The sequence below is a fragment of the Culex quinquefasciatus genome, chromosome 1 (genome assembly GCF_015732765.1).
Source record: "Culex quinquefasciatus strain JHB chromosome 1, VPISU_Cqui_1.0_pri_paternal, whole genome shotgun sequence".
Taxonomy (NCBI): domain Eukaryota; kingdom Metazoa; phylum Arthropoda; class Insecta; order Diptera; family Culicidae; genus Culex; species Culex quinquefasciatus.
The window spans coordinates 32,993,031-33,013,648 of record NC_051861.1 but is presented as its reverse complement, the minus strand read 5'-3'; the positions used below and the strand labels follow the sequence as shown (position 1 = coordinate 33,013,648).

Genomic DNA, 20,618 nt, shown 5'->3' with positions numbered 1-20,618 from the left:
ATACCCCCAAAACGGTGTTATACCCACTCCAAAATGTTTACTTAGCAATTCTATGGTAATATATTGACATTTATTTGAATTAAAAGTTTGCAAAATTAAGTTTAGATAAGTTTCATATAGAATTTCCAGAGTTATATAAACTTTTATACTAAGTAGTTAGTAAACTTTATATTCAATCAAAATTATTTTTTTAATCAGTCAAGGATGCCTATTTGGAGTTGGGAGACTGGATTTATGGTGATTTGTCAACAAATAACATTATTTATGTTAATTTTTCAAAAGGTGTACAAACTTTTGCACCTTTTTTATTTTCGTAATAGTATTTGTTATATAACTTTTTATAGAAATCATCTTTTCATGAGCTTTTTGTAGCAAAATGTTTGGCATGAGTTTCTGAACAAAACGTAGTACTAGGTTCCTGTTAAAATTTAATTTTTTTACATGTTTCATCACAAAATGTGCATAGTGCCCAAGGGGTATAAATACTTTTTTTACATACTGTATTTTAACAACTAATCCGATCATCCTAATAACATATTTCGATCTTCTCACAATATCAAAAACTGACCTTCCCAAGTTATTTCCGTCTGCTCGGGTATTGTTAGAATTAAAACACCAGGTTGATCTATTTACGCGATAATGTTTATTTCAAATTTAATAGTCCTAAGATTAGTTACTGTTTCACGTTTAGGCACATTGTCTACACTTTTTAAAGTACGTCTTTAGTACATAGTTTCATCTCATTTATCTTCTTCATCATAAGGAATATAGTTGATCACTAGTAAGTTTCACATATCAATTGCTGTTGTTTTCTGGCTCTCTTATCCTCGACTTCTCTTCCGTGTTGTCTCACCTAATATCGTTGTTTCTTTCACTAAGTAGCATTTTATTTAAGATTAATGTTTTTTTCTTCCCTCAATTGCGAATCCGAGATCACATTATTCCACGTTACAATATTGAGCAATTAGGTTTCCTGTGATGTTCAACGATGCTCTCCAAGACACTCCCCTCTTACGACTCCAGCAGCGACTTGGGGAAGTAGTTAGACTCGACAAAGTCGCGCGCAATTTCCTCCAAACTTTCGCGCGTAATCTTCGGACGTCGCAGCTGGTAGCCGTAGCCCTTGAGCTTGCCGTTGTCCAGATTGAGATGCTTGTGGAGCAGCAGCTCCTGGTCCATGTACGGCGTCAGCGGAGTGTTGAGCACCCCGTCCAGCTGGCACAGTTCCGCCCACGGTCCCAGGTGCTTGTCGTTGACCTCCTCGATTGCGCCGGCCATGTCCGTTTTGGTCATGCTGGACATCACGACGCCCCAGTAGTCGGTTTTGATGGAGAAGATTTCCGCGAGCAGGTCGGTTATGGTCTCCTGGGTGGCTCCGCTGTCGTCGCAGATGTTGACGATCTGCCCAGCGGCTTGCTCGTTGTGGGCCAGTTCCCACAGGGCGGCGCACACGTCGTCCACGTGGACCACGTTCATCTTCATCGAACCAGTCCACAGCAGTTTCATGGTTTCGTTGAGATACTTGTAGATGCCGGAGATGATGATGCGGGGAGCTGCGAAAGAACAAACCCAAGTCAAGTGACTCATTCCTTAGCTATGTACATCTACTCACTAAGTCCCTTCCGGTCTCCGGTCCCGTAGCAGATCGGCAATCGCAGAATCGTATAGCTAAGCCCCTCCACCTTGCCCAGCTCCCGCTCCGTCTGGGCCTTGTACTTGCCCACCATGGTCCACGGCTCGACCGGGCAGTCCTCTTTCTGGGGCACCTTCTCGCTCGAGCACATGCTTCCCGTGCTCAACTCAATGAACCTCTTGCAACGGCACTTGGTAGCCTCATTGGCACAGTTCAGCGCCAGCTTCAAAATGCCCTCCTGATAAACCGGATCCGTTTGGCCAGGTTTCGTCTCCGCAGCACAGTTGACCACAAAGTCCCAACTCGAGCCATCCTCGGACTCGATTTTGAACGCGTTCTGGCAGGACGCGGCGTTGATCAGGTTTCCGCTGCAAAACTCCACCACCGGACTGGCGAAGGCCGCCGTGTGTCGCCGGTTCAGCCAGGCCATCTGCGGGGAGTTTTGTCCACGACTTTGACCTTCGACGCGAGCTCATTCGTCACGAGGTAGTCGACCAGGTGGCGACCGATGAAACCGCAGCCTGGAAGAAAAGTGCAACAGAAGTTTGTAAGTATTGATTGGTGGAGGGGAAGAAGAGAAGGAGGGAGATAAAAGCAATTAATTAGTGGTGGCTTTGCTATCGCTGAGAAGGATGCAAATACCATACGCTGTAAAGTGTAGTATTTCTCAAAACGAACTACCATGCGTCCCCTCGAAGAGAATAGTTTTGCAACTTTTTCATGGAGGCGCTTGATTATTTGTTGAATTATGGTTTTCCTAATAAAAGTTTTTTTTTTCTAAACAAGGTCAGTTGCAAATATTTTTCAAAGCTCATTTTTCATCCCTTCTTGATTTTTGAGTAATTTTTCAAAGTTGTTTTTTTTTTTCAAAAATCTAAATAAGATTTTTTTTTGTATGTTTGGCAGGTTAAGTATTCGTTCCTAACTCCGTCCAATTAATTTTGCAAAAGATTTGATAGAAACTTATTTGCTCACTTTCCATTGATCTATTTACTGCTTGCTCCCATGAAAACGTTTTTTAGAAGATGTAACAGTGCCATTGATCATCTAGACCTTTAAGTCATAGTTTACTGTCCCTTGAACAAGTTCCTGTACAAATATTGCTCTTGAAAGTATATTTTTGTGCATGTTAGGTCGGTGATTGGCAAAAAAACTATTTTTAAACGAAATATTTTCAAAAACAAACAAGAATATCTGATACTTTTTATTCATCTCATTTCAAAATGTTTTTTTAAACATATTTCATGTCAAAGACAGACAGATTTTTTATCAAAGAACGCATTTAATTTTATTACATAATTTTAATAACTTGGAATTCGTTTTAAAAATGTTCTATCAAGTTCCCGTTTTAATTTAGTAAATTTGGATATTTTCTATCAATAATGGTTTATCGAATTGTATGTTTTCAATGTTCATTTTTTTTAAATAAAAAATCCAGTTTGATAATGCTCTATGTTTTACCATAAATTTTATGCGAAATAATTGAAGAGACAAATTATTTAAAAAATGCGTAATTACTTAATCCAAAATTCCAAATACAGACATGCCTCGGTTAAGCACCGCATATGGAGGATGCAAAACCGAGGTTTGATTCTGGCTATATGGGAGACATTGGCTATAATCGTATGAAAAATCATGCAAACATAAAAATATTATAGTGTTTTGGATGATGTCAGCTATCCATTAAAATTGAAATTTTATGAAAATTTTCACAAAAATAGGTATTTTTCCTGTAGTTTGAAAATGATTTTTTTTTTCTTTAATGAAACCAAAAATATATTGTTTTTGCTATATGGGTATCAAATGATCAGGATTTTTTCATACATTTCGAATGTAATAACAACATTTTTTTTTGAAAATATTCAGAATTTTCACAAAACTACGTTTTTTGAAAAAAAAATACCCAAAACTTCAGTTTTTACAAAATGGGTATCAAAAGATTAGGATTTTTTCATACATTTCGAATGTAATTACATTTTTTTTAAATACTCAGAATTTTCACAAAACTACATATTTTCGAAAAAAATACCCAAAATTTCCGTTTTTACACACCCAAAGGAAAAATATATCTCAAAATCTGCAACATTGGATTTGCTGCAGAAAATGTCATATTTTATAACATTTTATGCAGCAAGCCCGAGATCATTTTTGCCCGCGTGTAAAAATTTCAGCGATCTGCAGTTCTCACCAACACATATAAAGCTGGCCCGTCCCCGAGCAACACTCCTAAGAGAAGCATATGTTGGTGCTCTTTCACTCACTTTTCATCAAGCGTCCATGGCGCGGTGGTAGCGTGTCGGATCTATAGCCAAGAAGTTGGTGGATCAATCCTCGTTCTGCTAAATGTTTTTTTTTTGTGAAATACAACCAAAAAGCCGTCGGTAATGTCGATAATTGTCGGTAACGGGCAAAAATGTCATACTCCTATATCGCAAAAAATGCATGAGGACAGATTTCATGCAGATTCTGACATACTTTCATGCCGCCATGCATCACAATCATGCGACTGCCAGTTGGGTGCAATATGGGTATCAAACGATCGGGATTTTTTCATGCATTTCGAATGTAATAAAAACATTTTTTTAAAACACTAAAATTTTTCACAAAACTACGTATTTCCGAAAAAAATACTCAAAATTTTTGTTTTTACAATATGGGTACCAAACGATCAGGATTCGAATGTAATAACAACATGTTTTAAAAATACTCAACATTTTCACAAAACTACGTATTTTTTAAAAATACTCAGAATTTCAGTTTTAACAATATGGGTATCAAACGATCGGGATTTTTTCAAGTTTTGTGAAAAGTTTAAGTATTTTCAAAAAAAATGTTATTACTCTCGAAATTTATGAAAAAAACCTGATTGTTTGATAACCATATTGTAAAATCCGAAATGTTGAGTATGTTTTCGAAAATTCGTAGTTAAATAAAAGAATGGAGTATTTTCAAAAAATGTTCTAAAGCTGGTACAAATATTTTTAATAGTTTTTGTCACCCCCCCCCCCCCCTTCAAAATTGGCCCGAAAAATCAGGGGGAAAAAAATATTTTTACAATAAACTTCAAAATTTCAATAAAAATTCATGTGCAACCAGCTGAAATCAAATTAAAATACATTCTTCTGCGTTTAAAATCATTTTTAGCATGTTTGGGTTGATTAAAAAATCTTAAGATTTTTTGAAAATTTGCGATGCAAAATCTTTTTTTTTCGATACAATTTTTGTTTTTGTCAGATCTTAGTTTTTTGAAAACTTATGATTGCAAAGCAACTGAACTAGTGTAAAATGCATTTTAAAACACCTCCCCCCTCCCCCCCACCCCTTGACCTCGGCCAGGGCCGAGGGACAAAAACTTTTTTAAATATTTGCATCGGCCTAATTACATTCGAAATTTTTGAAAAAAATATGATCGTTTGATACCCATATTGTAAAAACTTAAATTTTGAGGTGTTTTTTCGAAAAAACGTAGTTTTGTGAAAATGTTGAGTGTTTTCAAAATATGTCGTATTACATTCGAAATGTATGAAAAATTCCCGATCGTTTGATACCCATATTGAAAAGCCAGAAATGTTTTTTTCGAAAATTCGTAGTTTTGTGATTTTTTTTATTATTTTCAAAAAATGTTGTTAATACATTCGAAATTTATGAAAAAATCTTGATCGTATGATACCCATATTGTAAAAACTGAAAATTTGAGTATTTTTTTCGAAAATACTTAGTTTTGTAAAAAAGATAGTGTTTTCAAAATACGTTGTTATTTCATTCGAAATGTATGAAACAATCCCGATCATTTGATACCCATATTGTAAAAACTGAAATTTTGAGTATTTTTTCGACAATACGTAGTTTTGTGAAAATATTGAGTGTTGTTTTTTAAATGGTTTTACATTCGAAATGTATGAAAAATTCCAATCATTTGATACCCATATTGCAATAACAATAATTTTGAGTATTTTTTCGAGAAACATTGCATTTTCAAAATATAGAAAAAATCACATTTTTGTGAAAATTTTCATGAAATTATAATTTTAATGGATAGCTGACATCATCTCGATTCCAAAACACTATAATTTTTTTATGTTTACATGATTTTTCATACGTTTAAAGCCAATGTCTCCCATATAGCCAAAATCCCGTAAGCTCTGTGCTTCATTTAAGCACTGGGCCGTGCTTAACCGAGGCAGCTGTACGGGGCAGTGCAAAACCGAGGCGTGCAAAACCGGGGCATGACTGTACTATCAAAAAAGTTTGAAGGAATCAAACATTTGAAAAAATATTAAAATAAAAACTATTAATTACAAAACTCAAGTTGGAATAGTTTTTCGAATATTCAAGCATGTGACAAAATGAAACATAATCATAACTTAACGCTGCCCAATTGTTAAAATTAAGCTCTATTTCCATATTGGTTTTTAATTAGCATTGTTGATGTTTAAAGTTAGAAGAACTTTAAAGTTGTTTATCATGTTTATGTTTAGTAAAAAAAATAAACAAAAATTGTTGATTCTTAAAGCATATTATATGTCAAATGCATGTCATCATATCAATGCATTATTCATTTAGAGTTTTAATGTCTCAATTTTTAATACTGAAATAGATCAAAATAGTGAAGGAAACCTTAAATTTAAAATAAGTTGCTTAAGACGAATCGAGTGAAATCAATATAAAAATAGTACAAAATTTTACAAAATTATTCAAGATTAAGAAAATAATTTTCAAGCAAGTATACTTCGGAATCCCGACTTTTGACAAAGAATCACAAATCCCCGTCTTTTTCCCGAATTTTCACGGATTTTGGGCGATTCACGACTTTTTTCCCGATTTCCCGATTTGAGTTGCCACCCTGTTATAATATTATTGTGTTATCCCAGTTACGACGTTCTAGGTTATAGCAGAGTTCCCACAGAGCTAGATATAACGTTATGATTCGAAATCCGGACACATAGCAGCATATCATTTTTGTTAAAGCTGGCAAAAAATCATGTAACAAGTTGGAAATGTAGAAATAGGTTGTAACTACTAAAATGACTATTTTTAAGAGAATGCATGCAAAATATGTCTATTTTTCAATTTTTCATCAGAATTTTAAAATTATAATGACTTGTTGTGCTTCGAATCCCGGACACTGATAAAAGCTGATGCGAAATCCGGACACTTCTGCTTCGAATTCCGGACACTCAATTTTGCTTATGAACCGCACAAATTTGGACTGAACTGTTAGTGAATGGCATTCTTTAGGTCTCAAATAAGCTGTTAACATCAAAACAATCGATGTTTTGTATAAGAATTTGCTAGAATTTAAGAAAATCAAAACCATAGATTTTTGCTTTGCCTTCCCGGTGCATCGGACGCCTATGAAATATTTCAGTGAAATGTTTCATATGTTTGGTAAACTTATAATTTTATTTTACATAATTGTTTGGGCAATTATGGTAACGTGTCATCATGAAATATGCGATAATAAAATGGGTATACCGCAATAGATCAACTCTATGGTCGCAATGGTTCTAAACCCAACATAAATAAAAATAAACTAGGGTAGAGGACCCAGTTTTCGCCCTGCTCCAGTTTTCGCCCACCTACTGGATTTAATCTGTATTTAGCAAACTTATAACCATTTTTTGGTTGAATTTATTAAGCAGGTTCACATATTCATTCACTTCTAGTACTAATTGAAATTTTCCTGATGAATTTCTATTGTTTATTAAGTTTTTATAAGCTTTTCAAAAAAAACCTTACTGCAGCCGCCATATTTTTGTCAATTTAGACTACAGCGGGTAATAATGTTAATGAGGGAAAACAACTCATTTTGTCCAAAAATAATGTAAATGAATAATTCATTAGTTTACTCTATGTCTGAATTTCATGAAAATCTAGTGATTTACCTGTTTTAAACGATTACCAAAGGTTACTTCAAGAAAATAAAGTGCGCGATTTCTGGGGTCATGAAAAAACATGCGATCCAATTTTCGTCCAGGGCGAAATCTAGTTTTGTGTTTTCAGATTTTATCTACAACCAGTTTTCGTTTACCATAAAACTTATCTAATCGCAGCGAAATGTGCTTGAAAATATATTTGGAACATTCTAGATTATTTTTAAGGTAAAATAATCATTTTAATTACTTTCATTCATTTGGGGGTTTTGGTATAAACATCAGTTTAAAAATTAACCTAAGCTAAGATATGGGACACCTAATTCAAATGTAGTAAAAGTTTACTGATACAGAGGAGAAGTATCATTTTTAATGTCAAAAGTATCATTTTTAATGTAAAAAAATACGAGGAATCGATTGGTGGTACTCTCATTAGCGGCAAATGACGAGAAGTGGTCCATTTTACCCCATTTTGCCTTTTTAGGGTGTTTTTCTCGAATATCTTCAACTGCCGTAGTTTGCCGCACTTCTAAAGTATCTTATTTTATGTAAAAAATCACGAGAAATCGATTGATGATACTCTCAATAGCGGCAAATGATGGCAAGGGCCCATTTTGCCTCATTTATCTTTTATTTATGTGTTTTTCTTTAATATCTTGAATTACTGTAGTTTCCTGTAGTTTTAAAGTATGTTATTTTATGTAGAAAATCGCGAGGAATCGATTTGTGACATTTTCATTGGCGGCAAATGACAGCATGGGCCCATTTTGCCCCATTTAACCCCTTTTAATATGTTTTTCGTGAATATCTTGAAATTGCATTATTTCTTACAGTTTCAACGTATATTATTTTAGGTATGTAGAAAATCACGAGGAATCGATTGATGATGTTCTTATAAACGGTGAACGACGGCAAAGGCTCGTTTTGCCCCATTTACCCCATTTTATGTAATTTCTTTAATATTTCGAATTACCGTGGTTTTCCAAACTTTAAATAAATGTTATTTTATGCAGAAAATCACGAGGAATCGATTTAGAACACTCTAATTTGCGGCAAATGGCGACAAGGGCTTATTTTGCCCATTTCATGTGTTTTTTGTCAATATATTAAACGTGTCGTGATTTCCAATACAGTTTACAGGAATGTTACTGTAGAATGCACAGTACTTTCGAGATATTCACGAAAAACATCTCAAGAGGGAGTAAATGGGGTAAAATGGGCGCTTTTCGGCATTTGCCGCAATTTAGAGTGTTCTAAATCGATTCCTCGTGATTTTCTGCATGAAATAACATTTAAAGGTTGGAATACCACGGCAATTCAAGATATTAAAGAAAATACATAAAATGGGGTAGATGGGGCAAAACGAGCCTTTGCCGTTGTTTGCCGCTTATGAGAACACCACCAATCGATTCCTCGTGATTTTCTACAAAAAACAATATACGTTGAAACTGTAAGAAATAATATAATTTCAAGGTATTTTCGAAAAACACATTAGAAAGGGGTTAAATGGGGCAAAATGGACTCTTGCCGTCATTTGCCATCGATGAGAGTGTCACCAATCGATTTCTCGTGATTTTTTACATAAAATAGTATACTTTCAAAGTGTAAAAACAACGGCAATTAGAGATATTGGCGAAAAACACATACAATGGGGTAACTGGGGCAAAATCAGTCCATGCTGTCATTTGCCGCCAATGAAAATGTCACAAATCAATTCCTCGCGTTTTTCTACGTAAAATAACATACTTTAAAACTGCAGGAAACTTCAGTAATTCAAGATATTAATGAAAAACACATAAATAAGGGGTAAATGGGGCAAAATGGGCCCTTGCCGTCATTTGCCGCTATTGGGAGTTTCACCAATCGATTTCTCGTGATTTTTTACATAAAATAAGATACTTTAGAAGTGCGGCAAACTACGGCAGTTGAAGATATTCGAAAAAAACACCCTAAAAAGGCAAAATGGGGTAAAATGGACCACTTCTCGTCATTTGCCGCTATAAAGAGTACCACCAATCGATTCCTCGTAATTTTTTACATTAAAAATGATACTTTTGACAGGCAGAAACTGACGGCATCAAAAGATCCGTTTTTTCACCCGTTTTTGCCCACTGTGCACAGGGTTAAAGCTCTTCTAACAAAATCAACAACAACATGGAGCTAGGGTTTTTTGAACTTCAATTTATTTTACGACAAAAAATGTGAACATCAATGAAATTGAGCTTCGGGAACATGTTGTGTATCAATAGAAGACCATATTTGCTTAGCTTTGTATCATAATTTCATTTTATTTTGTTGATTTTTGTCGTGGGCGAAAACTGGTTCCAAGGGTGGGCAAAAATTGGATTTAGGGGGGCGAAAATAGGCTCATCAGAGCACTTTATTAAAACGCAAAATTTTATCAAAAATGAGCATGTAAATGATAAAAACCTTGTGGAAAATTAAAATCAAATAGTTTATCATCGTTCTACAACAAATAGAACCAAAAACCATAAATTGTCATTTAATTCTCATCAAATTTCTTAGATTGCCACTATAAAGTGGGCGATTTCTGGGTCCTCTACCCTACATCGTTCAAACAAACTTTGAATGAATGTTGATATTAGAATTCATCAAATAGCACAGTTTTAACATGCATAATGCGAACTTACATCTAAGTAATTGATAAAACAAGATGAGGTGCCCGGGTTTCGAAGCGTCCGGGAATTCGAATCATGACGTTATTTACAGCATTCTAGCACAAATGTTCCACCGTTTTAGCAGGATTCTGGCAGAACCAACACTGCTAGAATATTTCGTGACTGGGATTTTTTGTGGTCGTTTTTACGAAAATTTAAATTTCAAGAACTTCTTCGAATTTTCAGTAAGATTCTGGCTGTAGATTTAAATATCATGTTTTTCATAAAAAATATATTTCAAGTATTTTGAGATACACAAAATATGTATCACAATAATAAATCATAGAGTACTGAAGTTGATATATTTCACTGACATTTTTTTTAATTTAGAAAAAATATCTACACCATTCAAAGGATTATTAACAACCTACAATGCACAAGTTGTGAAATATGCTAAGTAGCTGGGTCTAATTATCAACCCTGAGTCATGAGGTACTTTACAGTAAACTGCGAACCAAATGAAAGAGATCCATTGTACACCATTTATGCTTGACCAAACACCAAAGTTCATACTGTTTCGTCATCCAACCCAAGTTCTTCCAAGATAAGCTTCAAAGTAAGAAAAAAAATATGCAGCCTTCGGGGACCACCCTGCATTCAGCCTCCCGCAAGTTTATCAAACTCTCCACGGACTTTCGACGTCATCGTCTCTTGATAGTCGCCGTCGTCGTCGTCGTTCATTCAAGTCTTTGCTCTGTGCTCTGCTATTTATTGGTTTTTCCCTGTTCGATTCTCTCTTTTGTAATCTGCTTCTTCGTTGTAGTTGAACGGAACTGGCCACTTTGTGCATTCTTCCAGTTTCGCGAAGGATACCTACCATTAAATCAAATTACATCAATTAGGGGTAAAAACCTTGAGCTGGTGGTCGACCAAGGCAAAGAGGCAAAGTCAGCTCAAGTCATCTTGAATGGAGGGTGATTTGTCCTTACCTCCCAGGATCAACACCTTCGGCTTGGACATGATGATTGGAGGGGTTTGTCGACTTTAAATTTCTTAAACTTATCACAATTGCAAAACAGACTCGCAAAACCGTAACAAAATTGGATTATGTTGTAACAAGTAACACTTAAATAGAAAGAAATGGAAAATAACGCGGAAGCACAGCCGAACAAACAGAAGGCACTGACGAACTTTGCAGAAACTAAAAACTGAACTGGACAGCACGATAATGGCACACTAGAAATAAAAAAAATAAACTTAAACCGACAAGACTTGTCAGCTTCTTCTACACGCCAACCCTGTAGCAAAAATCGGCAGCTTATCGAGCAAAGAAGCAAGAAAAAATCCCGGCAAGTGAGTGAGTAAGTGAACGTCTTTTGCACGACTGCCGGATTGGAAGAAAAAGTATCGCTTCTTTTCCTTGCGATTTCTTGTGTTATGGTCAAGTCATGCATTTGACGGCGATATCGCTGTATATTGCACCCGATGTGTCAGCCAGTCTGTCGGAATTTGCCGGCTCGCAGCAGTTGTCAACCGGCGCAAAGTCTCCTGGTGGAGAGTAGGGGAATCATGGGTCGACGAAAATTGGGAAATGTCGACATAAAACACTGTGGATTAGAAGAGAGTCATGTGTGGACAACATTTTTTGTACTGGGATGAGTAATTTAGCAAAGCAAAATCTATTAGATTCGCTTGAAAATTAAAATGAGATAATACTGAATTAAACAAGTCGTGGTTCTACAACTCGAGATTCCCAAATATTAAGAATTCTTAGTATTTTTGAAAATTGGAAAACCTTCAAAATCTCCAAAAGTCAAGATCAAGAAAGAAAGCTACTGCGCTTTTTCGAAATTAGTTGTTGTTTTTAGCAAATTTTGTTCTACGAAAAACTCTACTTCACTTGTCTTATGGTTTTCTTCGTTCATTTTTAGTATTTTTATTTTCTGTGAAATTTTCAGTTAAAATGAGGTGTTTAGTAATTGTAAGAGGTACAAAAACATCCCACAATTATGAAACAAGCAAAATGGAGACCACGTTTTGCTGCATTTGATGAAATAGTCTTCCAATGTAGCATTTTGTTAACACAAAAAAGATTAACATTTTCAAGGGAAAGAGCAAAACAATGGCAAAAATAAAATAAATAAATAGTAAAATCGAAACAAGAATTTGCCTATATGCTATTGACAATTTACCACAAAATTGTTCCGAGTTTGTGGGTTTCGAGTTAATTTTATTCTTTGTTTACCATATGAAACCTGCTAAAAAAGAAGCTAAACCAGTGCAGAAGACTGTCGTTCCAGCGAAAAAATCTGCTGGATCAGCAAATCATCCCCTGAAACCATCTGAAAAACAAAAATCACTGATTCTGGCGAAACTGATCCCCCCAAAAGTGTTTTATTTTACTTAACCAGTACCTGTACGGGCAACAAATGACCCACATGTTAAAGCTGCCAGAAATAAAGAATCAACAACAACAAAAATACCAGTGCCATAAAAGCGAAGGGTGAAATTGTGATTTTGGGCTTTCGTATAGATTTAGACCAACTGTAAGGCAAGGGTCAAACAACATCACCACACCGAAAACGACGTTTGAATTCCTTGTATTTTTCGAATTATGAGCAAAAATGCAAACTTATTGACAAAACCACGCAAATGTTGTATAGTTTGAGGTTCTTAAATAAGCTTTCTCTAAAGTTAGATTGTTTGAAAAAGTTTGTTCAATGTTTATAATATTACCAGGAGCTATTACGAAGGTAAACAAACAACAACGGAACCTTCAAATCATGTAGAGGCTTGGTGGTGGAAGTGTTAAACTAAAATCCACTTGGGGGCAGAATGGACCACCCTTGGCATGATAGATCCGGACAACGTTTTCATCAAATTATCTGAGATCCGGCTTCTAAAAAGTTCATAAATAATACTTAAGTGCTTATAAATTTATAGGGTTGTCAGATCTGCAATCTATTGAACTCGTTGGCTAAGTCTGTTGATTACCTATCCAACGGCAGGTCGCATGATAGATCCGGACAACGTTTTCATCAAGTTTTCTGAGATCTAGCCTCAAAAAAGTTCATAAATAACACTTAAGTGCTTATAACTTTTGATAGGGTCGTCAGATCTTCAATATTTTGAACTCGTTGAAAAGGGCCTTCTTAAAAATGTATAACATGACGAGGTCTCTTACAAAAACCACCCTTTTTACAATCTTCCGAACTTTTGTTAAAATCGTTTTTTTTAGCATAACTTTTGAAGTACTGCACTAAACTTTATAATTTTCAATAGCGACTCATAGGACCCCAAGACGGATCGAATGAGACCAAAACGGTCCAAATCTGTTCAGCCAGTGCCGAGATAATCCAGTGCAAATTTTTTGCCTTCCTCACTGAGGTAAGGCTATAATCCTGCTCTGAAAATGAACTTTTTATTAAAAGTTCCTAGACCCACCTTCATGTATACATATCGACTCAGAATCGAAAACTGAACAAATGTCTGTGTGTGTGTATGTGTGTGTGTATGTGTGTGTGTATGTATTAGGGTGGGTACGGATTTTGAAAAGTTCTCAGATCAAGTTCTGGTGTGGTTCCCCTTGTAGGGCATACCCAAAGGGACTCTCACGCCAAATTTCAGCTCATTTGGTTGGAAACTGGCTTGTCTCAAGCGAGTTCAAGTTTACATGGGATTTACTATGGAAAATTTTGAATTTCTGTTCATTCGCTCCTACAGACCTGGGGAAAACATGTAGAAACTTCTAGGATGGCTAGAAATGAGCGGAATCGTCTGGAGAACAACTTTCCCTAAGAGACCAAATCGATTCGTTCAACCCCCATCGAGCTCAACGGCAATACATCCGGGGTTTTCGGAATCAACGGTTTTCCCAAGAAAAGCATCAAATTTTCCTTAGCATGCTACACACTACGAAAAAAACGTGTAATTTTCGGTTTAATTAGATGCACATAACTGGAGCGTCAGATTATACGCAAAATTGTGTCAAATTAGACGTGAAGTTACACGATCCGAACAGTCTCCAAGATCGTGTAAAATTACATTAAACGTAATTTCGGTGCAACCATTTTTAATTGGAATCTGATAATTCTTGTTGGAAAAGAGAAAACGAGTCTATATTTTCTAAAATCAAAATGTTTTTATTGTACACAATTCAAACAATTAATCACACTTTTTCAAACACTCTTATCACTGTTTTCTTTGTTTTTTTCAATTATTTGGCTCTTTATTGGCTTCTTTTCCACCAGTAATCTTCCGGCATACAATTTATACCGTGTTGGCCACCCCGCTAGAGGAAACATCCGAGGAGGAACAGCGCGGTTCTAGGACACTGCGTTTTTGTTTACTTCAAGAGCATTTTTAATTGTGGAAAAACTCCCAGAAAATTTCCAGCCAGCTGTTCAGCTGCCTCGGCGTAGCGGTTTAAAACATTTTTTTCCTCGCGTTCCATGATGTCCGTAACCTGAAAAAAAAACAAATTACAAACAACAATAAACATCAGCTATCTATTTCACATCAAATAAAGAATAAACTCACCTCTGTCAGAAATTTTACCGTTTTTATCCAAAATGGTAGCAGGTTCTGGTCAGCAGTACAAAAATATTGATTTTCTTCAACGATTTTCTAAACGAAAAATGTGGTTCGCAGCGACGTGAAAGCTGGCTGACGTTTTGACGTTTCACAAATCAAACAAAGGTGTAGTGGCTGAAGTGCGTGAAATCGGGTTTTATTTGATGTAAAATTACATCAAATTTGATGCTCCAGACATGTGCATCAGATTTAACATAAAATTAGGTTATTTGTGATGTAATTTTAGATCACGCACGATGCAAATGAAAACCAGTGGGAATTTCATCATTTTACGTCAAAGTACACCTAACATTACATCGAAAATAAGATTACATGATATAATCTTACGTTTAATCCACGATTACGTCAAATGTAATATTCCAATTTTTTTAGTGTGTATGAATGCTTGATGAACACTGCGACGCCACATGTCAAACAGCTACCACGTGATTGCAAAATTTGCAACATAACATAACTGGCTTGAGACAAGCCAGTTTTCAACCAAATGAGCTGAAATTTGGCGTGAGAGTCCCTTCGGGTATGCCCTACAAGGGGAACCACACCAGAACTTGATCTGAGAACTTTTCAAAATCTGTGCCCACCCTAGTATGTATGTATGTAACCAAAATTCTCACTGAGTTTTCTCAGCACTGGCTGAACCGATTTTGATCGAACCAGTTGCATTCGACTTGGTTTAAGGTCCCATACTATTGAATTGTTTGAAGTTTCGATAAGTAGTTCAAAAGTTATGTATAAAAACGTGTTTTCGCAAATATCCGGATCTCAATTATATGCACGTAAACGATGTCCGGATCCATCAACCGACCCATCGTTGGTTAGGTAATTTAAAGGCCTTTCCAATGAGTCCAAAACATTGAAGATCTGGCCACCCTGTCTCGAGTTATGACCACTTAAGTGATATTTATGTACTTTTTTGAAGCCGGATCTCACTTGAATGTATGTAAACTATGTCCGGATCCATCATCCGACCCATCGTTGGTTAAGCAATTAAAAGGCCTTTCCAAAGTGTCCAAAACATTGAAGATCTAGCAACCCTGTCTCGAGTTATTACCACATAAGTTATATCTGTGTTTTTTTTCTGGATCTAAAAAAAGCAGAAATGTGTGTCCAAACCACTCATATTACCCATTTTTGGTAAAAAGTGAGGAAGGCATCAACCACATAGGTGGATTAGGTTAGTTTTTTTTTCAAAGGCAGTGTCAATCGTGTGTTTGAGAAAGTATTTTTTCGGAAAGTTCAGCAAGAATTGCAGAAGATTGACCCTTTAACGTTTTTGTGAATAGTGCATTGCTGGCATGATAGGATTTTTGCCTTCCTCACTGAGGTAAGGCTATAATCCTGCTCTAAAAATGAACTTTTTATTAAAAGCTCGAAGACCCACCTTCATGTATACATATCGACTCAGAATCGAAAACTGAACAAATGTCTGTGTGTGTGTATGTGTGTGTGTATGTGTGTGTGTATGTATGTATGTGACCAAAATTCTCACTGAGTTTTCTCAGCACTGGCTGAACCGATTTTGACCAAACCAGTTGCAATCGACTTGGTATAGGGTCCCATACATCGCTATTGAATTGTTTGAAGTTTCGATAACTAGTTCAAAAGTTATGTATAAAAATTTGTTTTCACATATATCCGGATCTCATTTATATGCATGTAAACGGTGTCCGGATCCATCATCCGACCCATTGTTGGTTAGGTAATCGAGAGACCTTTCCAATGAGTCCACAACATTGAAGATCTGGCAACCCTGTCTCGAGTTATGACCACTTAAGTGATATTTATGTACTTTTTTGAAGCCGGATCTCAATTAAATGTATGCAAAGGATGTCCGGATCCATCACCCAACCCATCGTTGGTTAGGTAATCGAGAGACCTTTCCAACGAGTCCACAACATTGAAGATCTGGCAACCCTGTCTCGAGTTATGACCACTTAAGTGATATTTATGTACTTTTTTAAAGCCGGATCTCAATTAAATGTATGCAAACGATGTCCGGATCCATCAACCGACCCATCGTAAGTTAGGTAATTGAAAGACCTTTCCAACGAGTCCACAACATTGAAGATCTGGCAACCCTGTCTCGAGTTATGACCACTTAAGTGATATTTATGTACTTTTTTAAAGCCGGATCTCAATTAAATGTATGCAAACGATGTCCGGATCCATCAACCGACCCATCGTAAGTTAGGTAATTGAAAGACCTTTCCAACGAGTCCACAACATTGAAGATCTGGCAACCCTGTCTCGAGTTATGACCACTTAAGTGATATTTATGTACTTTTTTGAAGCCGGATCTCAATTAAATGTATGCAAACGATGTTCGGATCCTTCATCCGACCCATCGTTGGTTAGATAATCGAGAGACCTTTCCAACAAGTCCACAACATTGAAGATCTGGCAACCCTGTCTCGAGTTATGACCACTTAAGTGATATTTATGTACTTTTTTGAAGCCGGATCTCAATTAAATGTATGCAAACGATGTCCGGATCCACCATCCAACCCATCGTTGGTTAGGTAATCGTGAGACCTTTCCAACGAGTCCACAACATTGAAGATCTGGCAACCATGTCTCGAGTTATGACCACTAAAGTGATATTTATGTACTTTTTTGAAGCCGGATCTCAATTAAATGTATGCAAACGATGTCCGGATCCATCAAACGACCCATCGTAAGTTAAGTAATTGAAAGACCTTTCCAACGAGTCCACAACATTGAAGATCTGGCAACCCTGTCTCGAGTTATGACCACTTAAGTGATATTTATGTACTTTTTTAAAGCCGGATCTCAATTAAATGTATGCAAACGATGTCCGGATCCATCAACCGACCCATCGTAAGTTAGGTAATTGAAAGACCTTTCCAACGAGTCCACAACATTGAAGATCTGGCAACCCTGTCTCGAGTTATGACCACTTAAGTGATATTTATGTACTTTTTTGAAGCCGGATCTCAATTAAATGTATGCAAACGATGTCCGGATCCATCAACCGACCCATCGTAAGTTAGGTAATTGAAAGACCTTTCCAACGAGTCCACAACATTGAAGATCTGGCAACCCTGTCTCGAGTTATGACCACTTAAGTGATATTTATGTACTTTTTTAAAGCCGGATCTCAATTAAATGTATGCAAACGATGTCCGGATCCATCAACCGACCCATCGTAAGTTAGGTAATTGAAAGACCTTTCCAACGAGTCCACAACATTGAAGATCTGGCAACCCTGTCTCGAGTTATGACCACTTAAGTGATATTTATGTACTTTTTTGAAGCCGGATCTCAATTAAATGTATGCAAACGATGTTCGGATCCTTCATCCGACCCATCGTTGGTTAGATAATCGAGAGACCTTTCCAACAAGTCCACAACATTGAAGATCTGGCAACCCTGTCTCGAGTTATGACCACTTAAGTGATATTTATGTACTTTTTTGAAGCCGGATCTCAATTAAATGTATGCAAACGATGTCCGGATCCACCATCCAACCCATCGTTGGTTAGGTAATCGTGAGACCTTTCCAACGAGTCCACAACATTGAAGATCTGGCAACCATGTCTCGAGTTATGACCACTAAAGTGATATTTATGTACTTTTTTGAAGCCGGATCTCAATTAAATGTATGTAAACTATGTCCGGATCCATCATCCGCCCCTCGTTGGTTAGGTAATTGAAAGACTTTTCTAACGAAACCACAACATTGAAGATCTGGCAACCCTGTCTCGAGTTATGACCACTTAAGTGATATTTATGTACTTTTTTGAAGCCGGATCCCAATTAAATGTATGCAAAAGATGTCCGGATCCATCAACCGACCCATCGTAAGTTAGGTAATTGAAAGACCTTTCCAACGAGTCCACAACATTGAAGATCTGGCAACCCTGTCTCGAGTTATGACCACTTAAGTGATATTTATGTACTTTTTTGAAGCCGGATCTCAATTAAATGTATGCAAACGATGTCCGGATCCATCAAACGACCCATCGTAAGTTAAGTAATTGAAAGACCTTTCTAACGAGTCCACAACATTGAAGATCTGGCAACCCTGTCTCGAGTTATGACCACTTAAGTGATATTTATGTACTTTTTTGAAGGCGGATCTCAATTAAATGTATGCAAACGATGTCCGGATCCACCATCCAACCCATCGTTGGTTAGGTAATCGTGAGACCTTTCCAACGAGTCCACAACATTGAAGATCTGGCAACCATGTCTCGAGTTATGACCACTAAAGTGATATTTATGTACTTTTTTGAAGCCGGATCTCAATTAAATGTATGCAAACGATGTCCGGATCCATCAAACGACCCATCGTAAGTTAAGTAATTGAAAGACCTTTCCAACGAGTCCACAACATTGAAGATCTGGCAACCCTGTCTCGAGTTATGACCACTTAAGTGATATTTATGTACTTTTTTGAAGGCGGATCTCAATTAAATGTATGCAAACGATGTCCGGATCCACCATCCAACCCATCGTTGGTTAGGTAATCGTGAGACCTTTCCAACGAGTCCACAACATTGAAGATCTGGCAACCCTGTCTCGAGTTATGACCACTTAAGTGATATTTATGTACTTTTTTGAAGCCGGATCTCAATTAAATGTATGCAAACGATGTCCGGATCCTTCATCCGACCCATCGTTGGTTAAGTAATCGAAAACTCTTTCCAACGAGTCCACAACATTGATTATCTGGCAACCCTGCCTCGAGTTATGACCACTTAAGTTATATCTGTGTACTTATTTTTCTGGATCTAAAACAATAGCTGAAATATGTGTCCAAACCACTAATATTACCCATTGTTGGTAAAAAGTGAGGAAGGCATCAACCACATAGGTGGATTAAGTTAGTTTTTTAAATTGTTTTATTTGGTTTGAATCATTTTTTGCCTTCCTCACTGAGGTAAGGCTATAATCCTGCTCTGAAAATGAACTTTTGATTAAAAGCTCCTAGACCCACCTTCATGTATACATATCGACTCAGAATCGAAAACTGAACAAATGTCTGTGTGTGTGTATGTGTGTGTGTATGTGTGTGTGTATGTGTGTGTATGTATGTATGTGACCAAAATTCTCACTGAGTTTTCTCAGCACTGGCTGAACCGATTTTGACCAAACCAGTTGCATTCGACTTGGTTTAAGGTCCCATACATCGCTATTGAATTTTTTGAAGTTTCGATAAGTAGTTCAAAAGTTATGTATAAAAATGTGTTTTCATAAATATCCGGATCTCAATTATATGCATGTAAACGATGTCCGGATCCATCATCCGACCCATCGTTGGTTAGGTAATTGAAAGGGCTTTCCAATGAGTCCAAAACATTGAAGATCTGGCAACCCTGTCTCGAGTTATTACCACATAAGTGATATTTATGTACTTTTTTGAAGCCGGATCTCACTTAAATGTGTGTAAACGATGTCCTGATCCATCATCCGACCCATCGTTGGTTAGGTAATTGAAAGGCCTTTCCAATGAGTACAAAACATTGAAGATCTGGCAACCCTGCCTCGAGCTATTACCACATAAGTGATATTTATGTACTTTTTTGAAGCCGGATCTCACTTAAATGTATGTGAACTATGTCCGGATCCATCATCCGACCCATCGTTGGTTAGGTAATTGAAAGGGCTTTCCAATGAGTCAAATACATTGAAGATCTGGCAACCCTGTCTCGTGTTATTACCACTTCAGTGAAATTTATGTACTTTTTGAAGCCGGATCTCACTTAAATGTATGTAAACTATGTCCGGATCCATCATCCGACCCATCGTTGGTAAGGCAATTGAAAGGCCTTTTCAATGAGTCCAAAACATTGCAGATCTGGCAACCCTGTCTCGAGTTATTACCACATAAGTGATATTTATGCACTTTTTTGAAGCCGGATCCCACTTAAATGTATG

General features: G+C 36.6%; 1 protein-coding gene across 1 annotated transcript; it reads right to left on the bottom strand.

The window, feature by feature from the left end:
- Window positions 1-642: 642 nt before the first annotated feature.
- LOC6047847 lies at window positions 643-11,566 on the bottom strand. The gene is given in 5 exon segments (XM_001864814.2): window positions 643-1,553; window positions 1,613-2,071; window positions 2,074-2,154; window positions 11,114-11,360; window positions 11,422-11,566. Coding segments are annotated over 4 exon segments (1,113 nt in total). The 5' UTR covers window positions 11,145-11,360; window positions 11,422-11,566; the 3' UTR covers window positions 643-1,011.
- Between the last annotated feature and the right edge of the window lie 9,052 nt (window positions 11,567-20,618).